The sequence below is a fragment of the Biomphalaria glabrata genome, chromosome 10 (genome assembly GCF_947242115.1).
Source record: "Biomphalaria glabrata chromosome 10, xgBioGlab47.1, whole genome shotgun sequence".
Taxonomy (NCBI): Eukaryota; Metazoa; Mollusca; class Gastropoda; family Planorbidae; genus Biomphalaria; species Biomphalaria glabrata.
The window spans coordinates 37553190-37580754 of record NC_074720.1 but is presented as its reverse complement, the minus strand read 5'-3'; the positions used below and the strand labels follow the sequence as shown (position 1 = coordinate 37580754).

At 34.8% G+C, this 27565-nt stretch overlaps 1 protein-coding gene across 3 annotated transcripts; it reads right to left on the bottom strand.

Moving 5' to 3' along the window:
* Positions 1–596: 596 nt before the first annotated feature.
* On the bottom strand, positions 597–26999 carry LOC106073959 (DNA helicase MCM9-like). 3 transcript variants are annotated; one of them, XM_056044634.1, is made up of 19 exons: positions 26839–26999; positions 20856–20952; positions 19578–19728; positions 17994–18105; positions 14057–14145; positions 13868–13961; positions 13173–13326; positions 12794–12923; positions 11822–11968; positions 11016–11079; positions 10542–10651; positions 9265–9411; positions 8628–8708; positions 7778–7913; positions 6838–6937; positions 6602–6702; positions 6056–6138; positions 5411–5489; positions 597–4172 (listed from the first exon to the last, which is right to left on the bottom strand). In XM_056044634.1, exons 1-19 carry the CDS (start codon positions 26879–26881, stop codon positions 775–777), a joined length of 5316 nt encoding a protein of 1771 aa, XP_055900609.1. In that variant the 5' UTR covers positions 26882–26999; the 3' UTR covers positions 597–774. The 3 variants fall into 3 exon arrangements, with proteins under 3 accessions (XP_055900609.1, XP_055900610.1, XP_055900608.1); XM_056044635.1 differs by having other exon boundaries at positions 26872–26938; XM_056044633.1 differs by lacking the exon at positions 26839–26999 and adding an exon at positions 24210–24343.
* Positions 27000–27565: the final 566 nt, after the last annotated feature.

The window sequence follows — 27565 nt, the reverse complement described above, 5'->3', positions numbered from 1 at the left end:
AACAAACTCAGCTTAGCTGAAGTGAGGACAGCAGATGACTGTGGGCAGGGTTTGAACTTGGAACTACCATAATAACTGTTCGTTTAAATACCACACAGAGAAGTGCCTAATATTTAAATTCTTGTTACATAATTTTCATCATTGTTAATAAATTGTATTAGATCTTTATTGATTGGATAGAAACATTTTTAATTATCTATGTTTAAAATTTTTAAATTGATAAGTAAGCTTGATGTTTTCCAGCTCAGCCAAGTCAGGGCCTGCTATCTAGCTTAGTGCACTTATCATAGCCCAGCCAAGTCATGGCCTATCAACTTCTATACAGGGTTTCTGTCCAGGGCTTTTGCAAGAGAGGATTTAAGCCTCTCAAGCCCTCACTCAAATGGAGTTTGATGATGATGATGATCAACTTCTACTTGAGCTCTTGTTGGACTGTTTACATAATTTACAACAATTTTTTTTATTCATGAAGAAAAAGATTTGAAATTTTCAATAAGTTCAAAGTGAAAGTAAAAATTTGGTAAGGATCAAAATCGGAAAAGAAGGTAATGAGTTTGAAATTTTGGTGTGTGGGGCATTGAATATATAAGGCGGTGTTCATCATATTTTTTTAATTGTTTGACAAGTTTTGGATATTCCTTCAGAATTGAAGATTATTGCATGCCAGCCCAAAAGGTCCCGCAAGATGGCAAGGGCTGACAGCAGGCAGGGTTTTAAAACAGACCATCAAGTCAACACTCCAGAGCGCATACTGGTACCATGATGTTTAGGTCATCACAAGTCCGAGTTTAATAATTGGTCTATGTCATCATCAAACATATCATCTTGTGATGAAAATATTGAAGGAGTTTTAGAAATAGCTTTTGCCCAGTTGTTGGGACCAGAAGCTGCTTTACGTTGTGAAGGTTGAATGGTAGAACCAGACCTCGTGCGATCAGATGTACGGCTGAGTGAGCTGTTCAAAGATACACTGTACAGGGATGAAGAATGTTCTTTTTGGAATTGGTTGTCTGTTTTGTTCTGACGGGAGGTCAAGCAAGATGACAGGGGAGTCTCCCTGATAACCTGGCTCACTTTTGATCTTTGACTGTCCAGCGATGGCTCCGCTGATGTTTTATGGCTTGACTCTTTGAGCTTGGTGAAAGTGAACTGTTTGAATTTGACCTTCTGGTGAGAAAGAGACACCGGGGCATTGTGGGACTGGGGTGAAGTAGTCCTAGGGGTTATACTCGACTGAGGTGTAGAACTTATGGCAGTTTGGCTGCACTGGGAAGTTTGAATGGAATGTGCTGCACTAAACAATGAGGCACTGCTTAGCTGGTATGGGCTGGCACAGCTTAGCTGGGATGGGGTGGCCCTGATGGCTTCCCTGTACTGAGATAAAAAATTATCAGGAACAGGAAGACTGTCATTGCAAAGACTGGGATTTATGCTGCTTTGTGTATCGTTACTATCTTCTACTGTAAGACTGAGATTAGGACTCAGGTTAATATCACTCCAGTCTATGCTGTTCTGTGTATCAGCGACTTGATGATTGTTGTGCGTTGGTGTTTTTACATCATGTTGGTTGATGTTGATCAGTGCATTTGCTACAGGGGCCAACTCTGCTGTCCTGGTTAGTGAGATATTGTCCCTCAATGGCTGAGTGCTGTCACAGCTAACTTCAGAGGAGGTTGCAAAGTTTGTTAATCCTGTGACCAAAGGTCTAAACTGGTCAGAAGCAGTATTAGTAGTAGTAGTAGTGGGGAAATAATGAGACCAATGGTCATTTTGTTCATCTAAAATACTGTCCAAGTCATCGGTCAGTGACTCAGGTAGATGAAATGTTTGAAGCTTGTATTCTTCTTTACTTTCAAGGCAAGTCTTTTCTCCAGGGCTGAGATGAGACGTGTGGCCATTTTGACCCTCATTGTCAAGTTCCAGGTTACCATAAATACATTTTCTGGACTGACCTTTGTCCATTAAAGAAGTCCAGTTTTTTTCAATCTTAGACAATGAAGTTTGTAGGTCAGTTGAATATTTATTTTTACTCTTTATTTTTGCTTGAGTGGCAATGTTTAAAGGATGGTCAGAAACAACTGCACTGGACATGTTAGAATGAACAGATTTGTGAGTTTTCTTCTCAAATTTGAACCTGCACAGAAATTCTGGTGTCCCTTTGGTCTGACTGGTCTCAACATTGTTTTCACTACTTAGCCCACTGAGGCTTGATTCAGAGGTTTGTTGCTTGGCAGTGCCCTTGACTTGAGTTGATCTGCTTTCCTCGTCGACATCATTCTTGCTACATCTACTTTGTACTGCAACTAGAAAACTGCTTCCTGATTGAGCAAGTTTGGCAACAGGATTTACGTTCATGTGAATTTCATCAGAAGATGGACGACCATCTGTGACATTGAGACCTTGCATGGAACTAGCAGAGTTGTATTCCCCTGAGGAAAGCAATGGAGGTGATTTAGACATTACCTTTGAAGAAGTCAAGAAAGCCTTTGTGCTTTCTTTGGAAATTGGTCTACAGTCTTTCTGAGAGTTTTGATTATCTGGTGATCTTTTGCTGTCACTGCTTTGAATAAGGGGAGACTGCAATTTGGCAGATGCCTTTCTTCCACAATTGACAGGCAGAGGAGTTGGCTGTTCACAGTTTTTAGGTAAGCCATCATCAACTGACCCCTGGGTTTGTACTGACATGTCCTGGTCAGTATCAGAACTGAATGAAAACTTCAAGAGTTTACTTAGAGTTGATGAAGAAATCTTTTGAGCAAAGTTTTTTGTTCTAGACTCAGGCTGGGTCCCAACGCTTTCAACTTCATGGATAGAACAAGATTCAACAGCCACCATTTGTTTCCTTCTTTTCTTATCATTTTGTTGTTTCACTTTTCTTGTCTTAATTCTAGTGTCAGAAGTTTTCATCTTGTTTCCACAAGAGCTGATCTCCTTAGAACAACTCTCTGCAAGGTGCACACTTTCAAAATCATCACATTCACTGGTATCAGACTTTTTCCTTTTCCTAGTGGATTGTTTTGTTTTAGGTTCAGTGCTCTTACAACCATCACTGTCCTCATACAAACTTTTTGGCTTAGCAGGACATACATCTTTGTCTTCTGCTGTCTGCATCCCATCATCCTTCTCTAAGTCACAAGAACTATTTCCTGTGACTTCATTGCTATCGTCAAGACAATTTCTTTTAATTTTGGATTTCCTTGCCAAATTGTCTTTTGTTTTTCCTTTAACAATCTTTTTTTTCTTTTTCAACTTCTTTTTGTTTAACTTTTTGATACAGTTAGAATTTGTTTTTGTGTAGGTGAGTTTATTTGGGTTTTTAGTTGTTAACAAGTTCATTTCCTCTTGGTCAACTTGCTGCTTTAATTTTTCACGACCTTCCATAAACTGAATTCTTTCTTTTATCACTGCACCTATTGTAGCAGCATCTTTTGTTATTGCTACACTTCCAACAGGCTGTGTTGATGTTGTAAGCTGAGATGTTATGCCAACATTTTGTTTATCATTATGAAACTGACTTTTGTTGTTCAACAAGTTTGTCAGGAACGAAGCATCTGACGTATCGTGTGCTAGCTCCTCCTCAAGAGAGAGGTCATTCAACCAGTCATCCTCTTGGTTGACAGCAAACAAATGGCTGGCCCCATACTTGTTTCCTCTGTAATCCTGGATGGTTACACGGTTGGTGTGAAGCTGGGTTCCAACCTGCTGGGTTTTTATGGATTCTGTCCTCCCTTGGATACTTGAGAGATCTAGGTTTGCTCTGGGTTGATCTGGTTGACAAGGTGTACTCTGTATAAAAGACTCAGAGTTGAAGTTGATGTCTGGACAATGTGATGGGGAGTTGGCATCTGTTTCCTGGACAGCAAGATCATGTTGGATTTGGACAGATGATACAATCTGATTGGACTCAACACTGGCTGAAGGCGGTACATGAAATTGGTTATGTGACGGCAGTTTTTTGCCAGTGGCATCCTGTTGAGGAGACAAGTCAGCATTAGTTGGACCATGCATGGCCTCCTGTGAAGTGATGCGCTGTATATTCTTCACTGGATTTATTTTTTCTAATGCCTTCAGTTCTTTTTGTTTTCTCTGTCTTTGTTCCTTCATTTTATTCTGACTCTGAAGCTCTAGTTGTAAGATGTCCTCCAAACCTAGTCTTTTTAGAATCAGTTCAGCTGAGATATAAAAAAAAATGGAATAGATTTAATTCCATGAAACAAAAACAAAAAAAAGACGATAGCATATTAATAAATGAAAGACAAAGACTTGGAAGGACTCCAAGATTTCAGATGAGCACAAAGTTATTTTCAACACATGGCTGTCCAACCCAATAGTGGCCATGAAAAGCTTATTACAATTTTAAAAAATTAAAAGCTTTTGTGTCTGATTTAGCTTGCTTTACATTAGCAAGAATATATATACACAAACTAACCAACCAGTAACCTTACATTATATATGCCATATATTATAGAAAACAAATGGCTTCTGTCTATAAGTTTCTGAAAACTTAAGAGAAGTGAATTATATTGACAGGAGTTCTGTGGCTGGCCTTCTAGTCTTATCCTAGAAAGTAAGCTCTCAGAAGACGTACTTCTATTTGAAAAGCACAGTTTGATAATAATGTTTCACTAGACTCCTATACACTAGACAAAATTTGAAAAGATTTTTTTTTACTAGACTTTATGAGCTAAACAAAGTTTAAACAGAATGTTTTTCTATACTTCTATTTAAAAAGCCTAGTTGGATCAGAATATTTCACTAGACTCCAATGCACATTACAATGTTTGATTAGAAAGTTTCACTAGACTCCAATGCACATTACAATGTTTGATTAGAAAGTTTCACTAGACTCCAATGCACATTACAATGTTTGATTAGAAAGTTTCACTAGACTCCAATGCACATTACAATGTCTGATTAGAAAGTTTCACTAGACTCCAATGCACATTACAATGTCTGATTAGAAAGTTTCACTAGACTCCAATGCACATTACAATGTTTGATTAGAAAGTTTCACTAGACTCCAATGCACATTACAATGTCTGATTAGAAAGTTTCACTAGACTCCAATGCACATTACAATGTTTGATTAGAAAGTTTCACTAGACTCCAATGCACATTACAAAGTTTGATTAGAAAGTTTCACTAGACGTTTATGACCAATTCAAAGTTTAGTCAAAATGTGTCAGTAGACTCGCCTGTACAGCAGTGCAGAACAACTGAAGAAAACAGAACTCTATTTTTCTTTGGCACAGTCTGCAAAAGAGCTCACAGCTCAGAAGCAAAAAGCTGGCTAGAAGAAGAAGTCACTAGACTCATATGTAGAGAACCATCAACAGCTGAGAGGAATTTAAAGATGCATGATGGGACATTGCTTAGAAAATAATTAACAACAAAACTAGGTCACACTTACCCTGCACCAAATACTCTGTGTCTGCATCTTCTGGGAAGGCTGTATGGAGAATGTTTACACCTCCCAATAATGCAGCACCCTGGGAATGAAGTGATGCAATACAGTCTTCAGTCAAAGGCAAGTTAAAGTCTCAACATATGGGTATTTTAATAAAAACATAGATTACAAATCGGTTTTAAGAAAGCTAAACTGAGCTGTCCTAAGAAAAAGCAATGACCTTTCATTCCTCACCATGTACTTTCAAGAACTGCTTTAATGAAGTCAAACTATTTTTCATTAAAATCCGAGTAAGAGTTTCAAATGTTGACATAAAGGTGGATTACAAATTTAAGAAAGTATAAGACAATATTACAGGTATTTCCTATATTTTAAAATTATTTATCATTACTCTTAATAGATTTTTGATAAAAAAAAGTAACATTTGCAGGACTAACAAAAAGATTACGATAAAAAATTATAGCTTGCAGAAAAGTAAAACACAATTAAAACAATAAAGCTTAAAGAAAACAACAACCCTAAAACCTCACAAGATAATTTAGTGAAAATTAAAACAATGTCTTTTTTTTCTCGCATTGAAGAAAAAACAAAGTTCTATTGGTAAAGAATGACTTTGCCCTTAAAAGAATGACTGCATGAAACACTGACCTGCATACTTGACTCCATTAAGGTGACAGCCACAACAGCATCCTGCACAGTCACTGTCTCTCTGAACATGAGTCTGGCATGAGCTGATGAAGACACAGTCAAAGTAGACAACTACTAAACAAAGAATATGGCCAATGTGAAAGAGAACATGATTTGGTGTGACTAGAATCTATGAGCTACTCTAAGCAGGCCATTATAAACACATACCAGTAGTAACCAAGGAAATTGATGAATTGTACTTTTATTTAAAGCAATAAAGAAATTACAATTTGTAAGGCAAAAAAAAAAAAAAGGTACAAAATATATTAGCCATCATGGACATATGGACCTGCTTGATTATAGAAAACTAACATTGGATAAAAAATTTTTTAAAATTATTTCTGACATATGTAAATCTAAAACACTAACAACTCAAAATCTTCAGTTCTATTTTGAATAAAGAAAAAAAAGTTTCCTTGGTTAAAACATCCATAAATTGCTTTCTCTTTAGTAAAAATATAACAAAAACACTTCCAACACCAAAGAATAACCTGAAAGTTAAACTACCTTGAGCCAGGCGTATCATGCTCTGCAGCAGCCTCATGGTTGTTCTAGCAGCATTTCTGTCATCAGCTGCTCTCTGGGCTCGATAATAAGCTTGAAGCACACTGTGACAGACAGACACAAAAAAAAGTTTCAACCAAGTCTCTTGTTTTTTTTAATGCCATTTATTTTCCTATGTGCTGATTATAGACGTAAATGGTCGAATAGGTTTTGAGACTAACTAAATGAATTTGGTCTACCGGCTAGATTCTGGAGTGAGCTGGGGGTTAATAGATTTAATCAGAGTCAGATAGGCTTGCATCTTATCCATGGGCCACATATCACTGGCATCACCACAGTCTGAGAAATGAAAACAGACATATCACAATTAGTTTTTCACACAAAAGTATTACAAACCATTTCATTCACGCTTCAAACTGTTTTGTTTTTCATTGAAGTCTTACATATGAAATGTCCATCAAGAGATCCTTTATGAATTCTGTTTTTTTTAAAAAGGTAAAGAAACAACAAAACTGTCTGAGCAACTATAACAAGGGTATTAAACTTGATTTGGACAGCAAAGTCAACAACCACCTTCCTCTTCTGATTAAAAGTTAGGTACATTTGAGTATGTGGAGACCCCAGGGTAAGATTTTTGTGGAGGCCCCTACACTTTTTGAAAGCTTTAATAAAAATCCCCTTATTAATAATACTATTTATTTCTAAAAGCATACCATAGTTTAGAAACAAATATTTAGATGTATATTTGAGTCAAAATAAATGTATATTTTTGAGCTTGTAGAGGTTAAGACCCTGGGTTGACGCACTACAGTAAATACAGAGCGCACTACTAGAGAACACTTCTTAATCACAACAGTGTTGCCAACCATAAAATTTAAAGTATTGTCGAGAAAAATGCGAAAAAAAAATATTTAAAAAAAAGCCTCAGACAAAAAATGTAAAAAGTTGCTGACCCATGGAAATTTGGACATGTTTTTATATCTCTATAGTTGGGGCCCCTTTCTCTTGTGGAATCCCCGGGGCAGTAGGCCCACCTGCTTTCCCCCAAATATGACCTTGTAGACAAGTCATCCAATCTTAAGTCTTCACCAGTATTTGAACTTTAGACTTTCATTCATTCTTTCCCATTTTGCACACAGTGAAAAATATTTTTTTAAAACAATTACTTGTGAAACTAACCCATTGGATGCTTTCCTTGCAATATGAAAGTGGACACCACACGGTCCCAGTGGTTGTTGTGAGTGTCCAACAAAACCAGAACTAGGTCAAACCTGGACAACAGTGGGCTGGCCAGAGCAATGTTAACACACAGGGACTGAAAAAAAACACAACAAAGAACCCTTTTGTTGACCTGTCACCTCAAAGTGTCAAATGAGATAATGTTGAAACAATTTGTAATACAAATTTCTTATCTTATCTTATATAATACAGATGTTATGCCAAAAAAAGAAGATAATTACATCATACGCGTCATGCATTTAGTCATGCAGCTCTAATAGCACTAGGGAAGAAGGAGCATTTGTCCTAGCGAGGAATGTGCCTTTATCTTTGTGTCTTTCTAAGTTTTGTAATTTTCTCTAAATAATAAGTGAATCATCAGTCTCAGTTATTAGTCATTTACTACACCTGAGTCAAGAAAAAAAATATTTAAAGCTTAGCTGCATTGCCAGGAGCTGTTTTAGTTTACTGTCAATCAAGTGTATTTATTTTTAATGTTGAATCTCATTTAAGATTATAGACATTTTGCATGAAAATGTATTATAATTGCTTTTGAATAGTACTCTTTCATATATTTATGTATCTCTCTCTCTCTCTCTTGCATTTGGCACCCAGCAAATACAGCTCAACTCGAGTCAAATCTCAAATTTACAATTTCTGGTCTGCATCAGGATTTCAAGTCGAGACCTCTCAGTTATGTACTTGCGAAGTGGTTTATGCCTATCACTTACACATATAATTGACCAAAGATAGAAAGTTTTTCGACTAGAAACTATTTTGGCAAGCTAGTAAAATTGAGGTGGCGGCATACCTCGTTTGGATCATAATGTCCCTTCGGGTTGGTCGCAGCCAAGATGGTTGTTCTTGTGTTCAGTTTACAAACCAGTCCTGCCTAATAGAAGGTAATGTGTACAATCATAAAGAACAATGTCAGCCATAAGAATAATTGTATTCTATACATTTCTATAAAGAAATATTACAAGTATTCTTCAGTGTTGCTTTTGTGCATCCAAATTTTTCTTTGAGTTATTCTTTTTTTTTAAAAAAAAAAAGGGAGGGCGGATTTTTCAGAAATTGAGATAAAATCTTCAAATGACTAATGTATTCAGTGTATAGAATAGGGAAATATTGATAAGTTATGTAGAGAAGTATTGATATAAGTTATGTAGGAAAGTATTGATAAGTTATGTAATTTTTCTCTTTTAAATTTATAAAATTTTTATTTTTTATATTTTCATTTGTTTCATTCCTTTCTCATTTTTTTCTCTAATCTGTATTTTATTTTTAAAAGAGATGTATTTTAAATGTATACGGTATCTTAAAAATCAAAAGAAAACATTACCCTGATATGATAAACTTAATTATGAAAATCACAGAGGCATTGGTATCACACTCACCTACTACAATATGTAGAAAGCACATAACATTTACCAAAAACCCTGACTGACCTTGGCCACACTGATGGTCTGCTGTTCCATTGCCTCGTGGATACTGGCCTTGTCATGTTCTTTGATGGAGTTGAACTCATCGATGCAGCACAGACCCCCGTCAGCCAATACAAGGGCCCCAGCCTCCAGCTGCCACTCCCCGCCATCCTGTATAAACATGTCCATACTTAATTAAAACAATTCTGTTAAAAAAAAAAAGGGATAACTTCTTATTTAAGACCTTGATATCCATGGCTGACGGTTAATGAGGGTTCTATGTGGCTAGCACAACAACCAAGTGCCTTTAAGAGTAAAATAAAGTTCCTCTTTCAGACCCTTGCGATCTATAGGGCAGATGATGTTAAGGTCATCTGTTTCTTTGGTCAATGGTTAAGGAGTAGGGTGTCATGTGGCAAGCACAACAACCAACCACCTTGACTTTCCCCAACTTAAGTCAGGTACCCATTAGAGTTGGGTGGACTTGGGGCGCCCAAACATCCCAAAATTCAAAATCCCAGTATTCACCGAGATTTGAACCCAGGATCTCAGGTTCAGAAGTTAAGCACTAAACCACTCAGCCACTACGCCCCAATCAAGTGCCTTTACTATCTCCAATTAATGTCAGGTACCCAACTAAGATGGCCTAGGGAATGTCCAAAAATCAAATTATTCAAGTCTTCACCCTGATTTAGCATAATGACTTTTCATTTGGGAAGCACTTTAACATCAGATTCCTTCATTCAATGCAGCTAAGTAAATGGGAAAAATCTAAAATCTCAACAGAGCCAAAAAATTAATGAGAGAAAAATCTAAAATCTCAACAGAGCCAAAAATGTAATGAGAGAAAAAACTGAAAGATTCCACGGGAATCAAGGCATAGATGAAAGCTGACAAGTTCAATAATGATACATCAGATGTAGAATCTATCTTTAGTAAATGGTTGAACCATATTATGTTGCTTGCCAAGTGGACACATTTATGTCAGGTGAATAGGACAACTGAATATGAAAAATAAAGTATTTTCAAACAGGGGAACAATGGAATAAAATGATAAGAATAGTTGTTTAGATTCTGTTATAATAATACTTGCATCTGTATAATTCAACAAAACTGTATCAAAATCAATCAATAATTTTCACATAAAAAGTGTATTAAAAAAATAAAATAACAATGGTGCTAATATAAAAACAATAAAAGATATTTATAACTGAAGAGATGGCATGAAATAAATGTAAAAAAAAATTAAAAAAAAATTCTGGTTTTATTAGAACCACCTTGCAAAATTTCAGTATATTTACCTTAACAGCAGTTACTGTTAACCCAGCACTGGTACTTCCTATTCCAGTAGTCAAAACTGACCTTGGCCTGATTTTGGAGGCGTATTTTAGGAATTGAGATTTTCCTGTGCCTTGAAAGAAAAAAAAGTTTGACTAAATTCTCCACCAGGGCATGAACTTGAAGCTTTCAAAACAGCAGGCAAACGCTCAAGTATTTGTCCCCCCCCCCCCCCCCTTCAGCAACCAAACACCACAAGATTTTTTAATGAGGGCTGATAAAGACTGCGAGGGATATGTATTTTAAAAAGTCATACATTAATGGTTGCAACTTGCTGTAATGTCTCATCAAAATGTCTGGTCAGTACTACAGGTAAGTTGGTCAGTACTACAGGTAAGTTGGTCAGTAATACAGGTAAGTTGGTCAGTAATACACGTAAGTTCTGACTCTTTATTTTCTTAGCATAACATTGCAATATGTTCAGTTTTAAAACTAACCTGGATCCCCAACAAGCAGCATGTGAATCTCTCCTCTGACTTTAGAGCCAACATCATCAACCCTCTGAAAATAGTTATAAAAACAAAGGTTTCTAAGAACTAGACCTAAAATACATGAAAAGATGCAAACAAACAAGATTGAAAGAGTTAGGTTTTCTTTGAGAACTCATAATTAAAAAATATATATTTTTAAATTCCCTTTGATGTTTTTCATACAAATGAACTTTAAATTTCTTGTGCAATTTTTTAACTGACAGAGTTTCAAGAAGCTTTCTTTTCCAGCATCTGCAGCTGAAAAAAGTTTTAATCTCTTTCATGATAAAAACAAAAGTAGCTGGGTTTTCCTAGAAATACGCTTTACTCGTCTTTCCTAGAAGGATTGACTAGACCTGGCCAAAATATGACCTGTGCATGCTCTTTGAAGTCCTTACATCCTAGATAATATACAGCACTCAACATAAAAAAAAAATATTAAAAAATCCACCCTTCTTGGCCACCCATCGAAGCAAACAGATAGCAATGATCTCTTTGGTTCAGAAGAGTACAAGCTAACTTCTAAAGCATCTAAACAGATGGCCTTTTGTAATCAGCATAAAGAAATTTAATTCTTTGCTTTTTCTTTAAAACAATATGTGGGAGGGTGGGGGCAAGCAAGTGGTGGCCCTAAGCTTTAGCATATGATCAAACAGGTGAAAAAAAAAAGCAAAGTTTATTTCTTCAACTGATTAGTTCCAAGACAAGCCACACCAGAGCAAATACCAGTATAAATATTTAGTTCCCATCATGTTCACATGTCATTGACTAACCTGCACGCCGCCAGCCAGAACTACTGTGACTGCCAATTTCACAACATATAAACCATACACTTGCGGACAGAAACTGGCCAGTATCTTGTTTCTTCCATTTAAAGGACTGTCCTTGTGCTCATCCCAAAATTTAATGACTTCATCTTTCTTAGAAGAAACAGGATGGAAAAAAAAAAGAAAAACATGTCAAAGTTATGTTCAACTAACAAAGGGCTATTATTTTGAGACCACAAAAAAAAAAAAATGGTAAAGCATAAAGATAATATCAGGTAAATGTAAAAATCCATATATTTATTTTTTCAATGAAAAATTTATGATGCCATACATGAGTAAACCGGACGGAGGATTTGCACCAACCAAGAAATATACCAGCTATATGAAGACCCCAAAATAGTGAAGGAAATAAAAAGGAACAGATTACGTTGGGCAGGTCACTTCAAAAGAATGGCAGAGAACAGAGGAGCAAAGATTGTTCACTGGCAAAAAACAAAAGGCAGGTGCCCCAAAGGCAGACCACGAGAAGATTTACAACAGCTATAAGTCTGGGCATGGAGACATTATGCACAGGATAGATCAGAATGTGCTAAATCAGGCCAGGGCCCTCCATGTGCTGTAGCACCACTGGGATGAATGAACATTTAATCTTTGTGGCTCAAATTTAACCTATTTACTTAATTGTTGACAAAATTCTTTCAAATTTTAACTTCTATTTGTGAGGAAGATTATTAAAATAGTTCAAACATTAACAGCGTAAATAGATTTAAAAATACAATGCAAAAATAAATGTTCAAAGTACAAAAATGTCACTATAAAAAATGAAATAGGGAGTACCCATTTTGTGAATCTATTGCTAATAGCTGTCAGTTACCTACTGGAGCTTAGAGAATCAAAATCTCAATATAGACCAAGATATGAAACTGGGATTTTCTGTTGGCAATTAAGTCCCATTAAGATGTAGAATGATATACTGACCAGCTCTTGGGTAATGATCACATGGTTTCTCTGTTCATTGGTCACCAGAATATGGTTAGCGTAGAGAACAATTTCCACGTCACATTTGGCGTCAAGTACAGCTGGTCTCCACCTGTGACGAACTGTCCCACTGGGAACAAAATGAAATATTGTCAAATGTCATAAGATCAAACTCATCAATATCAAACACATGAAATAACACAAAAACAATAACAAATGGCATAATTTAAGACCTTAATAACTTAGCGAAACCCAGTGAAGAGAATTATCGTTGGCACTTATTGTCATTGGTATATCTGTCAAGGCTTTAATACACAGAATGGAGGGGTGAATACAGACGAAAAATAATTAATAATGAAATTTAAAAAAAATGACTGACCATATAGTGACATCATCTCCTGCCTTACAGCCATCTACAAGGTCATCTTCCAGAACTACCCACATAGAACGTGGGATCGTACCCATTGACAAACGCTGTACTTGCTCCTGAATTTTAATTTCCTGATAGTTTCTGCACTTACTAGGGCCTGAGGCTATTAGACAATGTATATAGGTCAGTGAATATTGACGACAAGATGTACATGCCTACAAATGCTTTATTAATTAGCATATTATAAAGAAAAATGAAATAACTTCAAAGTGTTGCAGAATTGAAAACCTGAATGAATTGAAACCTTGAAAGGTTAAGAAAATTTATTTTTGCATCATCTAGATCATTATGTTAAGAATTTGAGGGTCTTAGGGCCAAGGAAGTAAAATTCTGCTTCAAAGCATGTATTATAATTATGTCATCACCACTTCCATCACAAATACTCATAAGAGTTAGAAGGCATATGGAAACTAAGAATCAGAACTCTAGTAGTCACCCAGATTTTCAAATCAGCACCCCAGACCTTTAACCCTTAACCATCATATAAAATTATTTATAGCAAAACGTAATTTGAAAATGATAAGTATGCTTAACACACAATCTGTCTCTGATCATAACGATGAAGTTTACATGAGCTGCCCTAAGGACCAGTAGATAATAGCACTAAGCAAACTTTAAAGCATACAATATTCCTTTCAACTCACCCGAGTCCTCCAATGGGATAAAACTGTTACTGCCACAGGCCTCATTAGTGCAGACATTAGGTTTACAAAGACTGTAATACTGCTCAAAGTCTGCCTGAAATAAATACAGCACCATGAGAAATATTCCCTTAAAAAAGTCAAGGTCAGCTCTCAAAGAGTAGAGACTTACTACTGCCCAGCACTACTCACCTTGGCAACGTTCACTGCTCGACATTTGGAGCAGAGAAAATCTCTTTCATGTTCTAGAACACGTATGAGAGTTGTTCGAATAACTGTACCTGTAACACAACATTCACATGGGGAAATAAAGAAGTGAGAAAGTTTTAAAGAAATGTTTATAAAGAAAGTATAATCTATTTCTTCATTCTCATATGGAAAACTGATGGGTGGGTCAAATAACTAGTACAATATCTGTGATGGGGGACATGGTGTTTAAAAGGTAAAGCACTTGGCTTCCAAAAAAGGAGTCCCAGGTTCAAATTCTATTGAAGAGCTCAATGGGTACCTGACATTAGTTGGGGAAAAGTAAAGGTGGTTGCTCATTGTGCTGGCCACATGATACCCTCATTAACTTTGAGCCACAGAAACAGATGAACTTTATATATTGAAAGAAGTCCTAGTGGCCTGTGGATACAATGTGCAAGCTGGAAAATGCTGATTTGCATTCTTTAGAGCCACTCATTAAGCATTTGTGGATTGTTCTAATTTTCATTTTCCTAAGCAAGGGTTTCTTTATTCTGATGTGTCCAATTAGAAGGATGACTTGGAAATTGAAGTTGTTGATCATTGCAGAACCATATGTTACTGTGACTTATAAGATATGATCATAGCCTTATAGTCAATTCTTACTTCAAGGAGTTTAAGCTTAGATCAATAGCCCAAATCAAACCAGCTTATGGGCTGTCCTATTATGAAGTATTATGAAGAATATAGAAATTTTATAAGCACTAGAGAGAAAATCTAACTCAGTAAATAACAAATAGTGTAAAGAAAAAATTAACTTTTGTAGTTGTGGAACTCTTGATAAAATATTGGTGCTAATAAAAGTGTAAACAGTGAGTCTCAAGGTGCTATCTTTTTAATTTAAGAATCCCAAATCCCAGATTTTCCAATTCTGATTCTGCCATTTGCGATATTCACAACACAAAATGTAGCAAGTTTCCAAATATATTAAAGTTTCTCAGAAAGAATGCAGGTCTTAAAGTCTCTCCCATGTTTCTACTTCAACAAGGCAAAATGACTTGACTGTAATACTTACAAGTCAGGAGTTTATATTAAAAACCAAATCAACACCTGAAACTATAGAGATGCATTGTGTACTAGGAAACTGATGATGGAAGTTGAAAAGTTACCACAGTGTTTCTGGTTTCTAATGATTCTGTAGAAACTTTTATTTTCAGTAATTAGCCCATGAATTCACTCAGCTTTTATGAATGTGCATGTCCTTACGATTAAGCTTGTAGCAAGTATTTATATTCACAATTTTTTGTAACATTTTGAAGTTCTTTTTTTGTGGGATGTCAGTTATTCATACAAAACAAACTTATTGTGTCAATTACTAAAAAAAATCTGTTACAGACTCATAGTGATGAAAATGATCTTTGTTTCATTATACACTGAACAAATGTTTGCAAACATAAAATGTTGTTGTAACTCTAGGTTAGGCACTCAACGAATAGGCATGCAACTCAACACAGTTTAACAGGAAATAATAGTTGTGTTTATTCACTAGGGTAAACACATAACATGATGATTCATCCTTCAGCTTCCTCAGAGTCTCACTACTAAGTATACCAGCCCTTTGCTACTTAACCCGAATGTGGACCAACGACAGCCTTCCCCGCTTCGCTCCAGGTCCCTACTACAACCTTCAGGCAGCACCAAAAGCTGTCTTCTTCTTAGTTTCCCAAACATTCAGACTCTTCACAATCCCTGATGCACTGTTATTCTCTCCGTTCTAGTCTCTTCCTGTTTACGTTCACTAGTGCGCACCTCAAGCACTGGTGCAAGGCAGGGTTACAACACTACCCCCACCTTAGTCTTTTCGTCCCGAAAAGAAATATGTTCACGGTTGATCAATGCAGGTGGAGGTCGGTCAGTGGGAGTCACAGATTGCATGGAGCGTGCTCCCCACAAAGCTATCCACACTGCTCTCTGCAGGTGCCGTTTTCTCCTTCTCCAGTTGACCAAGTTTCTTTCGACACGATGTCGCAAACGTGGCCTCTCCATCCTGACGGTTGTCGCTGGCGTCAGCCACCTGACACATCGAGTGGTAGTGACAGCTCTTGTTGTTGTTAATGCAGTTGATTCAGAACTGCGCTTCATCAGGCCCTTTCTAAGGATGACTTGTGAAAGAGCTGTAGACCCACATGAAGCCACGCTGTTTAACAAACTGTCAGCCTCAGCCGTCTCAGGGAGAATTGTCTGTAAGGCACCTTTACAACATTTCAGGTGCAAAAGTCCATCAGCTGCAGGGTTCCTCTGACCACCTTCAGAGCCTCTCTCGTTGGTGAAAACAGAAGTATCGAAGTCCACTGGTTTCAGACCCTGTTGACGGGTTTCTTGACATTTGCACTCCCTTCGTGAAGCACCGCATGTACAGTTGTTGCTTACCACCTGAATGCAACAATCAAAATTCAAGTTCCCCTCGTAGGTACTGGCAGATCGACAGGGGTCCTTAAGGTCCAAAATAACAGGCTCTAACGCAGGCTCAAAGTTTTCCTGCTCCGTCCAGGTCATTGTTGCACTCAAAGCTGGTACAGCAAAAGTTTCAGTCGCGTAGCAGACTTCTTCTATTGCTTCGACTGTCTCTTTCTGTTCATCTTTGTGCTTCTTGTTAAGATTGACGCATTCTTTGTAACTATCAGTACAGCCACAGTCTTGAATGAGCAACGGTTCATTGTTGTTGAATGATGTTAGACTCCTCTCTCTTATAGGATTGATCTGGCCTTGCACGTTACGTATCAGTTTGTCCATAGAATGATTCATCGAATCCTGGAAGGTACAAAGTTCACTTAACCAGTTCTGCATGGTGTTCAGCACCTCACCAATATCTGGTTCTACCTCAAACAGGTATATTTCCGGATCCTCCCCTTCATCAACAAGAGCCTGCCAAAGACTGGCTCTCATTTTTTCTTTTGCACAGAAGATCCTCAGCTCCCTGGCTCGGAGCTCCTCTTTTAACTGTTTACAGCTAAGTTCATCTAGCTTCCTAAGCGTTGCCATTCTTTCCTTTCGTTGAGCTGCCCAAATCCCACTTCTGACACCAGTTGTTGTAACTCTAGGTTAGGCACTCAACGAATAGGCATGCAACTCAACACAGTTTAACAGGAAATAATAGTTGTGTTTATTCACTAGGGTAAACACATAACATGATGATTCATCCTTCAGCTTCCTCAGAGTCTCACTACTAAGTATACCAGCCCTTTGCTACTTAACCCGAATGTGGACCAACGACAGCCTTCCCCGCTTCGCTCCAGGTCCCTACTACAACCTTCAGGCAGCACCAAAAGCTGTCTTCTTCTTAGTTTCCCAAACATTCAGACTCTTCACAATCCCTGATGCACTGTTATTCTCTCCGTTCTAGTCTCTTCCTGTTTACGTTCACTAGTGCGCACCTCAAGCACTGGTGCAAGGCAGGGTTACAACAATATATAGACTAACTTGGGGAAATTTTTAGATAGATCAAAGGAAGGGAGATAATTTTACATGGGAGAAACCATTTACTTAATAAATATTACATTAGAATGAAATACAGTCAATAGTAGATATATTCACTCTCATTGGACTAACATGACCTGAAGAAATCTAGAGATGGTTTCTATCATATTTGTAGCCAATAATGGCATTTAACAAGGTCGTGTGTGCAGAGTAACTTTGTATGTACATCTGTTTACATGGTTCTATGATAATTACAAAAATCCACCATCCTTATTCTTACCTAAAGATGTTAGGTGCACATCAGACATGGATAATAAAAAGAATACCATCCAATCCAGTCATTCCATTGATTGGAACTCAGTACTTTTTTATCTAGTATCTAGACATTCCAAAGCAGAGTCTAATAACACACTAAATTGCAAGTGTCCATTAGATCATTAACTTCAGTAACAAAACAGGAGCTAACCTGTGACAGAAAGGAAATTTCCTATGTCCCCAGTTTTAGGTAGGGTAGTTCTACTAAGTTCTGGGCACAGTGGCAGTGACATGACACGGACGTGGACTTTAGTCTTGACAGTCTGCAAATTATTAAATAACTTTGTGTCAGGACACAACTGCAACATCAGTACAACTATTTGGTAACAGCTAATTAATTAACTAATTTTATGTTAGCACATCAGCAATATTAGTAAAATTATTTTACAATAGCTAATTACAAATAGCTAATTCACTAAGTCTTGGCATACCTAGATTGCAGTAACCATATATGTAAATAGTAACAAAATGACACAAATACAAATTATATAATATAAATAAGTTTGCTTGAAGCAATATGAGTTATCTGTAAGAGCAATATGAGTAATCTGTAAGTTGTTGAAAACAAATTAACAAGTTGTGTAGTTAGTTGAACTCCTAAAAACATTATAGTGGCTTTAGTCGGCTGGTTTATACTAGATTTTTATATCAAATCTGTTAATTTCAACAATGACAGAGATATAAAAAATTATTGGTTTAAGCGCTTAACAATGCTATATTTTAAAATGATAATACTCATCCATGCAAGATATTACTTTGTAACTTAATAGATTTGGACCAAAATATGTTGGACAACAGTGCAGGTAAAACATTTTAATGAAAAACACATCCCTGACGTACATTTTAACAGGCAGTTGAGAGATTTGGTTCAACTTTTGTGCAGCTCTAGTATTTTAGATTACAATTCATGAAGTGAATGGAATGAGCTAGTTTTAAACACATTGATCAGGTTTCAAAATACATTCGAATAACAAGGAACAAGTTTTTACTTAATATCTACAGTGCATCAAAAAATGTGTCTTTTAAAAAATCTCAACACCTTTAGACCATCAAAAGTGCAATGATTTTTGGAATAAAATAACACTTATCAATGGCCATGAAGCAGATTGATATTAAACATCTTAACACAATAGCAAATATATTTGTTAATAGCTTTGCAAGTTTCCTAGACATAATTTAGTCTAAATATAACTTAATATAAAAATACACACAAATACACACTTATTCTTTTCATATCATGTCAATTTTAGATCAATATCAGCTTTGCTGACTTTGTACCATTTCATTAATTATTTTCTTCTGTGAGGGAACATCTGTAATTTATAAGATGTAAGAAGTTATTAAATTATATATAGACAGTGTCTTTTTGGTGACTGTACACACAGGTATGGCACCTTTTTCAATGTGGGGAAAAATTATTACATTTTAGTGTATTTTAATGTTTATTATTAATTTATTATTATTTATTTATTATTATTATTATTTTCTTCTGTGAGGGAACATCTGTAATTTATAAGATGTAAGAAGTTATTAAATTATATATAGACAGTGCCTTTTTTTTGACTGTACACAACATATGGCACCTTTTTCAATGTGGGGAAAAATTATTACATTTCAGTGTATTTTAATGTTTATTATTAATTTATTAGTAGTTAAAAGTCAGATAATCCATTACTGAGTACCAGCACCTATTATTTTACAAAAAAAGCACTGTATATAGATATATGCACTTTACCAGCTGAGACTGTTTTCCATCTTTGACTAGATCTTGTTTCAATTTGTTCTCTGCATCTACTAGTGCTCTGTCAAACATGTTCAGGAAAGAAAGTGGTTGGGTCAATAGTAAATCACAGAACTCCATGTTGGCTTCAAACAGAGTTAGGGAGCTGAAATATTCAAGAAAAAGCTACAGACTTGAAATGTTACTTTACTCATCTCACTGCTAACACTATAGCTACAAATGTAAATAGCATGCTTTCAAGAAAAAATTAAATGTCAAGATAATATTCTCTTGTAAAATGGAGTTATGATTTATTTTTAGTCTTGAATGGCTACTTCATAAACATTTTGTCAAATTCATTCATTACTTGATTAATTACTTTATTCAAGCATTCAATGTGAATAACACAAATGGAATAATTATATCATCTAAAAAAGAAGGTACACATACTTTTACAAGGCTTTTCTTAACAACTAAATGAGTCCAACCAGTACAAACCCAAAATTTCAAACCTTATGGATGGAGGAGAATTCATTTAATTGATATACCATAAACTTAAAAGACAATATGTATGCCAACTCTAACATATGAGATCACATGTCACGTTACTATGAGCCATGTGCTGCATTCCTAACATACTGCTGACAATATCTTAAATCATATTTATACTCAGCTATAGTTAAATTCAATACAATGAAACCTTAATGGTAGAGTTATATTGGTCCTTTTTTTAATAGGATTTAGATGTATTTATAAAAAAAGGTTTGGCAAACGGATTAAATAATAATAGTTAAAGTGGTAGAATTAATTAAAAAGTCTTAAACCTATTTTGTGTTAATTGTTTGTCTTTTTTGTTTGTTTTGTAGCTTGCGAAGGCCTGATGGCCTTTGATGACACAGGTGATTTTGTTTTACAATAGTAATTGACAGTAAGACACATGTATGTCATATTTTTACAATAGTTACTTGACATTAAGACACTGATAATTTGTTTTGCACTAGTTACTTGACAGTAAGGCACAGGTAATTTGTTTTACACTAGTTACTTGACAGTTGGAGAGCTTTCAAAAAGGCAGTGGGACACATGCTTGAAACCCAAACAAAAGCCCTTACTGAAGATGGGTGCAGTAAACGAAAAGAAAACTGAAATAGACCTCTAGTCGTAACTTGGTTTACATAGTCGTTGCCACGTGAAACAATGCACCCATTCTTTAGCTTCAGAATATAAGACATTACCATTATTATTAGTTACTTGACCGCAAGACACAGACTTAATTTGATCTACAATACCTACTTGACAGTAAGACTATGATAATCTCCATCATCACTGGCTTCAAGAATCTTTATAACATCTTGTCTGTGATTAGCTAGTAGATAATCTTTTAGACTTCCTATATGTAGTGAGAAAAACAACAACACAACAATACAAAAATCATAAATTAAAAAAAAATTAAAATTGCTTTCTAAATTAGCTTTTTTCAGATCTATATCTAGTATTTTTTTTCATTTTAGTCTAGATCTAAATTCTAGTATTTTCTGTTCTAGATTTAGTTCTAGTTTAGTAAGCTGTTTTTTGGTCATGATAGATCTATATTGTGAATGGTAAGACATGACAATATCAAAAGTCATGATTCTTCAAGGTACAGTAGAGGAAGCAGGAAGAAAGGGTCCTCCAGTCCAAAGAAGAGATGGCTGGATAACATAAAAGAATGGGCTGGCCTCTCTCTCCAAGTCTCTTAATAATATAATGATATCCATAATCATATCATAATGATAATAATCCTAACTGCTAAGAACAGCTGCTGACAGGATAATTCATAAAGTCTATTAAAGTGAAGCGATTTTGGGTAGGCATATACCCGACTTTGAATTTTCATATTTTGGTTATGACAGTATGTGAACTGTCCCAGTACCCGTGAGTACCCCTACAAGTATGATGAAACTATGAAAGTCAAGACTAGATCTAGAGTCTACTAGAGTAGTCTAGACTTTGAAATGTGAAAAAGTACTTCTTCGTCGATCGTTTCTTTTTTACAAGTAACCTCACTTTAAAAATTAATAAGAAAATTTCGTCAGTCTATCCCTTGTTTGAGAGTAAAATAAATATCAGGACATAATCATGCATTTCTGGTGAAGTTTTCATGCAAATAACTCAAATTGTTTGTAAGTTACAGCATTTTTATTGCAAAATTTTCCTTTTTCGGTCACAGTCATAATAAGACTAATATATTTAATAAGTGTATTACTGTGTATACTTGTATAGATTATATCATTATAGCGTATTATAATTAGACTATAAAAAAGATTCTAGATCTATAGACTATATAAATATTAGGTTAGGTTATATATATATATTTAAAGTATATTATAATATAAATAATATATAAATTTAAAAAATATAATAATAATAATTAATAATAATAATAAAAAAAGGAAATTAGTTAATTAGTATACTCAACTCAGTAATACTATATATTAGGGGTGCACCGGATAGTACTTTTTGATATCCGGCCGGAGCCGGATATGACCGGATAGTAAAATTTGATATTCGGCCGGAGCCGGAGCCGAATACCTAAGTGTCTTGTAAATAGCTTGTATTGCTGAGCATTTTACGAAACTGTTAAATAACATACCTATATTTGTTGGTATTATTTTTTTCATTTTATATACCTTATTGTTTTAAACTCTGTTACTGATTGATTTATTCAAGCTTAACAGTATTTATAAACAAAAATTAATCTGTGTAGCATGTACGAGGCCACCAACCATAAAGGCTGTGTGTTGGAGGGTCAATGTAAAATATGTGAGTATATATTTAACTAGTTACTAATGGAAATCTCTCATCTGGCTTGTCTGTAGTGTATATAGATGATGGTGTTGACCATCACGCATTTTTGTTCTTGGGCATACGCAATAGTGTTTAGTGTGCAGTCTCTTTAGCCCTCCCTTTAAAGATACCCCTGGTCAGTGTCTGTTTGGCTTGTAGTCCAGCCTCCTAATTGAGACTTAAAGTAAACAACTTATTGTCCCGGCCAATATTATAAATTGTGTGGCTTGTGGTCCAGACCCTTGATTGACAACCTATCTCATAATAAACAAACTCATACCAGATTAACCTTATTGAGATTTGGCTTGTAGTCCCGCCCCTAATAAAAATTCTTCTCCAAGTAAACCAACTCAGTTCCCTCATAAGATGTGACCTCTAGAAAGTGTCAACACATTGACATCTGGCTTAATGTGGTCAGCTGGCTATCTGTGAACTCAATGTTATGGACTAAACAAACAAATGGAGGTGGGGGTTGCTCATCTCTACCATCTGGAGATATACCCGCACATCTAGACAGATTATCAGCGTGACGTAATTAAGGAATATTACATGTTTACTAGACCACTCAAAGGTCAAGACAAGCTTTTAAAAGGTGCCAGACATCGCTGCTACGTATGTAATACAAATTTATAATGTAAAGTCTAGTCCACCCCCCAATAACAAACCTAGTTCCCTCGTGTGACCTCTAGAGAGCGCTTACGTCCATCGTATCTGACTTGGGTTCACCTGTCAATCAATGAACTCAATGTGATGGGCTAAACAAATAAAAGGGGGAGGGAGATGTTCATCTGGAAATATACCTGGTTACCTTAGAGGTGTGGCTCTTGTAGTCCAGCCCCCCCCTTCCAATAAAGATTAACTACTAAGTAAACAAACTCAGTTCCCTTGAAAGGTGTGACCTCTAGATAGTGTCAATACGCTGACATTAAACCTACGTCCATCGTATTTAACTTGTGGTTACCTGCCTATAAATAAACTCAATGTGATGGACTAAACAAATAAAAGGGGGTGGGAGTTGTTCATCTCTACCTCTGGAGATATACCCACACAGCTAGACAGCATGACGTAGTCAAGGAATGTAGCATTTTAAGATACTAACTAACTTACTCAAAGGTCAAGACAAATTGAAAAAAGTGCCAGCCATTGCTGCTCTGTATGTAAAGCGCATTTATGATGTAAAGTTTCATCTCTATTTATATTAGTTTATTAACATGCCTTGTCTTTATAATAAACGATATTTGGTTCATATTCATAATGGCTCTATTTTTAAGCACATTATTTTGTTTTCATATAAGCATTAATACATTCTATAACAGACAGTAATGGAACGAGGTCCACTTTATGCATATTAAATAGGTGTATTTTTTACTATCCGGTAGTGATATCCGACCGGAGCCGAATAGCACCGGATAGTAAAAAATGCCGGATATTCGGCAGAAGCCGGAGGGACTATCCGGTGCACCCCTACTATATATATAGTATAGTCTATAGTGACTCTATAGATCTACAAACTGAGCATACTCAGTGTCTCAGTACTGATTTATTCAGTGATTACTTTATTACTGTGTATACTTGTAATTGTATAGATTATTATTATAATTATAATATTAATATCATTATATTTAGAGCGTATTACGGTATTATAATTAGAGTTTAGACTACTATAATATAAATATATTAATTATATTTCATAATAAATATAAATATGTAACTATTATTATAATAAAAATATAGAATTTACAATACTAATACTAGTAATACTTCTAATTATTATATAGACAAGACTCTTAACAGTTAGAGTCTAACATTAACATAACTAACTAGAAATAGATCTAGTAGTGAGTTCGAAATCCGCGTATAAACACCGGAAGTAGTATTCCATTTTTCATATAAAACCTGCATAAGTCCATAAACGTTGGTATTTTGAATTTCATAGTAAAATTACATTTTTTTTTTTTTGTACAAAATTTGTGCTCAATGTGCTCTAGAATGTTAATATTTTCAAATGGCATGTCCCGATTATTCCAGTGTTGGCTTGTTTTTATTAAAATGAAGATCAAATGACTGCATATTTTTGTTTTTATGTTTGTCAATTGAAATAATCCGTGTTTCATCCTTTTTAAAAGAGGCTCATCTGGGTAATTACTTAAAGATTCGTAATTGATAACTTAGAAGCATATTTTCAATCAGATTTAATTAGAAAAACGTCTTCGAGTGAAGTCCTCTCGATTCACTCAAATATGTGACCAATTATCGATAGTTGACATTTTTCAGCACTGAACACTATATTTTTGGACAAGTTGGCAGAAACAAAATTATCCATGAAAACAAGAGCTTTGCTAAAACATATATACATCCATCACTGTCAGTACGTATTTAAATCCATCTCAATCGGCCCCCTATTTATAACCATCTATGATTTGAATAATTTCTTTTTAAAAGCAATTGATTAATCTAAATATAAAATTAATTATTTTTACATAAGGTTAAATAATTTTCTAATTATTCCAATTCAATACAATATATGATTTAATGTAATCTATACAATTTTAAAAAATTCTTAGTTATCTTTTAAATAAGTTTGTACCACTAGTCATTGGTAATGTTCATAGAATTTAAGCTTTGTTTGCATCATATAATTATCAACTACTCTAGTTAGGTTATTATTATTTCACTATAATTTTTTTTTACTATTATTATTATTATATTTTATTACTATTAATTTTAAGATTTTTTGATTAAAATATTATATAGCTATTATTGTTAAATACAAAAATATAAGAAATTGAATTACATTTTTAAAGGCAATACTAAGGTTTGTTTTTCACATTTAGGTGAAACATCAAGGACACTTTACACTGCATTAAAAATTGCTAGATGCACCAGAGTTTCTATTTAACTCTCAGATTAATGCTTTTAGTTGTCCTCTAAATTAATTATCAAATCATGATATCTCTACTGTTAGTAAACTCCACTCAATTTTTAAATCAAACTATACCTCAGTCTACACTGGGCATATTAATGAGTTTCTCATTACAAAGGGATTTATCAGGCCCATTAGTATGTATAAAAAAATGTGCTTCACCACAATACTTGGGCTGAAAGAATCTTAGGTTTTTTAATTTATTATCATGAAAAGCACCAAATGCTAAAATGGCTATTTTTAGATGGTAAGACAAAAGTCAATGGCAACAACGCTTGCATTATCTTTGCACTAAAAAAGAAATGAGCAAGAGATAAATTTTCTTTTTGTTTACCAAGAAAAAGATGTGGGGAAATTATTATGGATTAATTAATTTAGTGTGGACAGATGAGCAAGAAATGAAATGGCAAATGAAATAAAAGCTGCTTTGAAAGATGTTGGTGTGCCTATTCTTAAAGAAAATATATTGTTTACAACAGCAAATAATCTAAGAATCTGTGAGATTACCCATAGCCTATTAGAAAAATTATGGAATTATGGATGATGTTGAGATTATAATTATTCTTTAATTGTGATACTATTTTACATTTCCTTAAATGTATTTTAATTTTATTTGATTGATTTGCTGATGTCTGTTATGATTGTAAATATGCTATTTTATTTCCAAAAAAACAACGACAAACATTTGTTGCAATAAAAAAAATCTATTTTGATTAATAATCAACCCATAAAATAGAATATCTAGACATTTTCTTATATAAAATCATGCATTAGGTATTAATATTTAGAATGCATCTATTCTTTTCATAATATTAATTATGTTCTTCATTAACTTGTGTTGCAAATTTGATATAGATTTAAAAATAATTTACTTCATTCTTCAAAAATTACTTAAAATCAAAGCATTACTTTTCAATTTTTTAAATAATATTTTCAGCATAATAATTAATTCATACTTTAAAAGTATAGATACCAGACACATAAATAAAAAAAAAATTCTCTTTCAAGATTTAAATCTTTCAAAATGAATTTTTAACAAACATAAGTACTTTTCAATTACAAATAGTGTTTTACTATATATTCATTAAGAGTACACTTATATTTCTTTAAATAATAATTATTAATCCTATCAATACATTCAAAATTGATTCAATGTTACATGCAATAAAGAGAAACTCAAAACAAAATTAGAAAAAAATTGAGGATCATTCTTGTCACAAAATTAGATAAATTGGCAGCACAAACAAAAAAATACTCTTGACCTATTTCCCAGTTTGATTCAACTTCCGGTAGTGAACAGAAATGACATGGATCTAAAAAATCAAGACTTTCCCCCTCTCAAATAAAAATTAATATCTCCCCTTCCACTTGTCATACAATGATAAATTTAATATGGTTGGAAATATTTTTTCAAGCCCTATTCAACCATATAGGTTTTATTAGTATATTGTGAGTTTGAATTTTTTATCGAACTACCTAGATCTAGATTCTAGATCTAGATTCTATAAATTTAAAAATTAAAATTACCATTATAATCATAGTTTCCTTTAGTAGCATTACCAAATTCCATTCTGTGTATTAGATCTATAGATCTAGTGTCAATATAGGTCTAGATTCTAGATCTTTCACGTCTTGATCTAGAATATTCTAGAATCTAAATCTAAATTAGAATCTAGATCTAGTAATATAAATATTAAATAATTAATATTACCCGCCGTCTTGTAAACGAAAACAAACCATATTTACCGGCCTTTACTGCACTGGCCTATCTATGCATTTAATTTTGGGTCATTGTTGTTACAGACTATCGACTACTTTATAATAATAATAAGGCTTGTCTTGGAGTCCGAAGATTAGTGAGGAATGCAGTATTTCCCGTGGTTGCGCAGCACCAGATATGACCTACATATTTTGCCACATTCAGGCAAGCATGACCATTGTCCGCAGGTGGTCGATTTAGATTTTCTTTTCGCCGTCTGCGTTTGTCCTCGGCAGCAGATTTTCTTTTGGTCTCAAATGTGTTTCCCGCGGCCTTCGTGAGTGACCTCCAGTTGTCTCGTTCCGACGCCGCATTTCTGTGTGTCTTGTCCTGCTTTTGAGTGCTCCAAGCACTGTGCTGGTATTTGCCTTTCTGTCCGATTTGTCTAGTTTTGTGACGTTACGCACACGCCGCCAAGTCCAAGTATACAGGAGGCCGGGCGAACTGGCTATATGGGCATTCAAGAAAATGCCCAATGGGCCTGTACTCGGGCCG